At 36.0% G+C, this 6,231-nt stretch overlaps 1 protein-coding gene across 1 annotated transcript; it reads right to left on the minus strand.

Annotated features, from left to right (window-relative positions):
- Nucleotides 1–3,052: 3,052 nt before the first annotated feature.
- LOC123193880 (pentatricopeptide repeat-containing protein At2g18940, chloroplastic-like) lies at nucleotides 3,053–5,978 on the minus strand. Its single transcript, XM_044606955.1, has one exon. It carries the CDS (start codon nucleotides 5,802–5,804, stop codon nucleotides 3,309–3,311), a length of 2,496 nt encoding a protein of 831 aa, XP_044462890.1. The 5' UTR covers nucleotides 5,805–5,978; the 3' UTR covers nucleotides 3,053–3,308.
- Nucleotides 5,979–6,231: the final 253 nt, after the last annotated feature.

The following is a 6,231-nucleotide window of genomic DNA, read 5'->3' on the forward strand; positions in this document are numbered from 1 at the left end:
ACAATTAAATGAGCACATACACATATTATCAATACTAGGACTAATTAAACTACGGCAAAGGCCATGCCCATCTAATGGTCCTGGATATTTAGCTGCACAATTTTTATTGCAGCAGTCATCGTTACAATTAACACTACATCTTCCAATGGTTGATGTGCATATTTTGGGCGTCGTCGGCGTGCATTCATATACACATTTGCATGAATTGGTTGAAGCATCACAAGTGCCTTGCGCATTTGGATGTTTTGATGTGCACTTTGAATCACAATTACCATCACATGGACCCAAATCTTCCGTGCATAAATCACCGAGAACCTTACAAAAGAATTTTCCTATTGTATTTGTCACCATTTATATCAAGTTAGACTTCATATATGGATGGAAGCAAAATGATATAACGTGATTTCTCAAAATTGTGATAACTAAGAGTTAATTTGTAATATTTTGGCTCAAATCTATTAGATGTTGCCACTATAGTTATTAATGCATTTTCACAATTACCAATACATATGGTTGCAAAATTTTTCATAAAATGTTTTAAACAAAGTAACATCTCATAAAATTAATAAATAAGTAAAGAATATATTGAGAAATAAAAATTGAAGGCATAATAATTTATAACATGAATAAAATTAGCAACAAAATAATACCATTAGTTGAATATATTTCAAGTTGTTTAAAGGCCAAAGGACTTATTCCCCCCCGATAGTAGACTATTTTCTCAAGTTTTTTCCCTTTAACTTTGAAAATCTCAAATACCTATCCATGATTAGTTAAAATTAACGATAGTAAAGGTAAAATCGTTATTTTATCTATAATATTAAAAATAAACTAAAATATAATCTCTTTTTCCTCCAACCTAAGTTTTAAAAAATGACAGTTTTCCCCTAGGGTTTAGTTTTCATATCTCCGACGCCATCTCCGTCACCATTGTCAGCGGTCTCTCTCTACCCATTTGGACTCCCGATCGACGTCGGAGGAGGAGTGGAAGACAAAGTTTCGTCTTCCCCGGCGAAGCTCTTCATCTTTCACATCTCCTTCGACGCTTATCGGATGTCTAAATGGATAGAGAGAGACCGTCGAAGGGAAAGGATGCTTTGGAAGAGAGAGGTCATCGGCAACAGCATCAGAGTTTAAAACTTAGGTTGGGAAAAAACTTTTAGTTTTTAAAGTTTAGGGGGGCAAAAAGAGATAAAATTTTAAGGAGTTAGGATTTCGTTAATTTTAACTATTCATAGATGGGTATTTAGGATTTTCAAAATTAAAAGAGGGAAACTTGGAAAAGCAGCATACTTTGGGTGGGAAATAGTCCTTTGGCCTTCTTTAAAATGGAAGATTACCTGATGAAAAAGTTATAAGGACGAGAACAATATAATGAGATATGAAGGACTTTGCCATCTTTTCTAGCTGTTTGAAAGTGCTTTTGTTGTGTAAGTGCTTTTGAGGTGTGTACTAATATTTATATATAAAAAAGAAAATTCGTGAAGGAGGTCCACGTGTAATTTTGTTTTTGGTCATTAGGTCCACATGTAATTATAGACAAATATTCAAAAGAATGTGGATTTGCTTACCATAATCTCATTCAGAAATCTTATCTTCCCACAAATTGAGTACACAATTAGATAACCAATTAGATTTGCTTACCATATTATAATATTGATGCGGTTCTTTTCCATTCAAAGATTGATTTCAAGGTGGGTTAAGGTTTGACACCTCCTTCGATTTGCTTAATCAATTCGGCCAAGGAAACAAGGATACAAGAAATTATGTGATAGATTATGACCTAGAACAACCTAAGGCTTAAAAGGAGCATCACCGCCCTAGGGAGTCTACCACCAGTCTTTGACCACAGGAGATAGGATAAAGGAATTAGTTGCTAAAAGCACAAATTCAAGGATTTTCATGGAGACTTTAAGCCTATATCTGGGCCTCAAATAATATTAAACTAATACCTTTTAAATTCAAAATAATATTATGTTTGTTTTTACTTACTGAGTTGATGACTCACTCTTTATCTCCATCATTTTGTGAAATAAATTTTCTATAGTAGCTATAAGGTATGAAACAAAAATGAAACCAAGGCAAGAGAGAGGTTGTGGGATTTCTTGATGTGTAGAGTTAATGATTCATGAATTATGTGATTTTGAAAGATTTTATGTAAGACTTTAAATATGTTAAAGTTAATGGATTAGCATTTATGAGGAATGTAAAAAAATTTAAGTTGTAGAAATAATTATATATTAGAATAAACTCATGGAAAATAAGTAGCATTTCAATTCAGATGAGTTCTTAAATTGGGGTGCTTTATTTGTGATATCAACAATACAATTTGCCACATGTTTGAGCTTCTTAATTATGATCCCTTTTAGTTGTTTTACAAAAAGTCTGGCATATACACACACACACACATATATATATATATATATATATAAGATGGATGACATAAAAATGGTTGGTGAAGAAAAGGGGTTATATATAGAAGAAAATGACAGGTGTAAAATGCACCAATGACCACTTGAACAAGTTGTACAATAAGTGCGTGAGAATGACTAAGTTTAGACGATAGTCCTTCTATTTTATAGATTCATCATACAAAATGAAAAATACAAGTAGCAATATGCAGTCATGGCGAAGACTAGGGAAACACAATTCTTGAAGAATTATTTTAGAGACTTTTTAACAGTTGATTTAGGCTGGAATCACGTTATCAATGGTTGCGTTGCAAGGAGAACAAGTACTTGGCTTTGTATGTAAATTTTACGCTACATGTTGGAGTCTAAATCTTGAAATATGGGAATTAAATAGTTACTTATATGTGATGAGTCATATGTGTGTATATATGTGTTCTCTGTCCTAACTCATAAAGCAACTTTCTTTCTGATCCATGTTACTGGAGAGGTTTCAATGGCAAAGGATTCATCATCGGCCTAAAAAAAGGGATAATTTGGCTGATATTAAACACAGGCGAAACCGCAATTTTCTTTTCAAGAAGCTAATTGAAAAAAAAAAAAAATTAAGTACGAGTTCGACTGTCTCCTAGCATGAGTTCTGGTTTAAAGCCAAAAGTGTCAAAGCTGAAATTCGATAATCAAAAGATTACTAGAAAGAGGTCACATGCCTCACTTGAGTTACTTCTCTAGGATGCCTGAAATGCCTTACGTTGCAAAAAGTCACAAGCACCCTTTTAACACAGTCTCTTGAGCTAGTATTTACTGCTACCTCAACTGAGAGGAGGTAAGTTGGTTTAAAGGCTTGTATCACAGTTGACATAATAAACCAAAAGAACCCAATAAGAATTCTACAGAAAATCATGATTCCAAGTTCTCACGAACACGGAAAGAAAGTCTTCGCACTGATTCCTCATCAAAGGACTTATCCATCTCCTTAATTTTTGATACAAAGTCCATAGCTTCCTTATATTTTTTTGCTTTACAATAGCCATCCACAGCAATCTTATAGGTCAGTTCGTTGGGTCTGCAATTATGCTGAAACATAGAGCTAATCACATCATCTACCTCCATCAACATTCCCTGTCCAGCATAGCCCGCTATAAAGGTATTGTAAGTAAAAATGCAGGGTCGAATGCCTGCAGTGGTCATTTCATGCAAAATTCTTAAAGCCTCTTGCATCTGCCCATGTCTGCAAAATCCTTTGATAACAGTGTTATATGAAACAACGTCGGGCATTCCACCAGACTTTATTAGTTCTCTAAGGAAATCTTCTGCTTTCTGAGGCTCTCCCCCTCCAGCATACATGTCCATCAAGTTATTGTAGGTGAACAGATTAGGCTGCTGTCCACTTTCACTGATCAAGAGCAAAATCTCATGGGCCCGGTCATACAGTTTGTTCTTGGCAAAAATCGAAAGCATTGAATTCCAAATAACCAAATCAGGTTTGTAACCATTCTTTTGCAGTTCTAAGTATGCCTTCTCTGTACCCTCTAGTGACCTGCACTTGAAGTTTGCAAGAACAAGTGATCTCAAAAGCATCCAGCTAGGAAAGATATGGCCATTATAAATTTCTTTCTCAAGATTTGTTATACCCTTCAGATGCCTGCCCTTGGCATAACAATGGATCATCATTGAGTATGAGGTTTCAGTAGGCTTGAAGCCCTTAGTTTTCATGTCAAGAATGACAGATTCCGCTGCTTTCCAATCCCCTCTTCTAGCTAGAGCATTCAGAAGTGCATTATAAGATGTAATACATGGAGTAAAGCCAGCCTTCATCATCTCCCCAAACATTTTTGAAGCATCAATTCTCAAGCCACAGCGACCATAAGCACTAATCAGAGTATTGAATGTGTCTCTATCAGGCTCAAAACCACAACTCTTCATTTCTTGGAAGACCAGATTCACATACTTGTCCATACCTTTAGTACCACACATAGCAAGCATAGTATTCCATGTAATACGGTTTGGTATACATCCAATGGATTTCATTTCACAAAGTATCTTCAACATCTCCTCTAATCTTGATTTCTTCCCCAACATCCCAAGAACAGTATTATAAGTACACACATTAGGAACACAACCCGACTCTTTCATCCAGTCGAACAGACTTAATGCCTTGTTTACTCTCCCTGCTCTTCCATATGCATTTATTACAGTAGTATAGGTAACAGCATTCGGTGTTACTCCTTTACTGGTCATGGTGTCTATCAAAGCAGCCCCTTCCTCACAGAATCCAGCCCTGACATAGGCAGCCACAAGCTCATTATAAGTCACAGAATCAGGGGGACAATTATTATCCTCCATTTCTGTCAAAATACCTAAGGCTTCAGAATAAATTCCTGCCTTCCCAAACACTTGTAGTAAGGAATTATAAGTTACAGTCCCTGGTACATATCCCTGCAACTTCAGTCCATCAAAGAACTCTTTTGCTTCATTCAACAAACCCTCTCTCCCACAAGCAGATATGACAGTACTACAGGTAAATTCATCAAATTCAAGTCCCATGCTTCTCATCTCATCCAAAAGGCCTAAAATCTTATGCCATGACCGCCCCAACTTCCCATAAACATCTAGCATAACATTATACGTTACCAATGTGGGACTCAATCCTGTCTCCTTCAATCTTTCAAATAAATTTATTGCTCTCTCATACTTCCCCGTCCGCGAATAAGCATGAAGAACACTCGTATATGCCCTCACATCCAAAGAATACTCCTCTACAGATAATGCATCGAAAAGTTTTGAAGCAATTGAATGTTGTGACTCTCTCCCAAGAACCCTAACCATTAATTGAACAGCCTCTTTATCTACTTTCTCATTTTCAATACTAGCATTCCTAACAACCCACTCAAACAACAAAAGGGCTCTTTCCCAATTCCCTGAAACGTCTAGTGCTTTCAAAATACCAACTAAATCAACTTCAAGCAACTCAAACTTAAAAGAATCAAACAGATCACTCAAACCATCCAAAGGGTACTCCAAAATAGAATTAAACAACAACTTACCATTTCTTGACAAAAAATAAGGACCCCCATCTTCACTCACACCCTCAGCTTCCTTGTCCTCAAACTTCGGAGCCAAAACTGAAGTGGGGTTCTTCAAGTTCACGTTTTTAAGCCTTTTCTGAGAAGAAATGTGGAGAGACTTGAAGGCGTTGGTGTTATTGGGAGGCGAAGAGAGATGGTGAAGATGTTGGAGGAGAGAGTCTAAGGGGAAAGAAGAAGGAGAAGACTGTGAAGGAGGAGGGAGAGACAGAGTTGCAGAGCTGAATTTAAGAGGAGGATTTAGAGGTGTTAGTTCTTTTATTGAAGTGGCTGGATGAAGAGGCCTGCTAGGGAAGATTGAACCCTCCATTTGAGAGAGTTTTGAGATTTGGGTTTAAAAATGTTGAAACAAAAGAAGAAAATTTGAAGTTAGAGAAGAAGAGAGCAAAGTCATTGCATTTTTCATTTTTTATGGATTTGAGATAGACGGAGAGGAATAAAGGGACAATCTATCCGAGATGACTGGTGTTCATTGAGGGCGAAGGTAAAGACCATTCCCAACCAAGGTTTGATGCATGATCGGTCATACCCATTAAGTTCCAAAAATCTAAAATATCGTCCACCATCCAATTATGTTAATGTCTTCTATTAGTTTATAAGTTAAATGAGGCCAAAAGACTATTTCTGATGCAAGGTTTAGTGAAATGACAACTTCCATTTGTTAAGGTTAAAAATAACATTTAGTTAAAAATATTAAAAACTAAAAATTTATCATTTTTTTTTTTAAATTAAAAATC

The sequence above is a fragment of the Mangifera indica genome, chromosome 13 (assembly GCF_011075055.1).
Source record: "Mangifera indica cultivar Alphonso chromosome 13, CATAS_Mindica_2.1, whole genome shotgun sequence".
Classification (NCBI taxonomy): domain Eukaryota; kingdom Viridiplantae; phylum Streptophyta; class Magnoliopsida; order Sapindales; family Anacardiaceae; genus Mangifera; species Mangifera indica.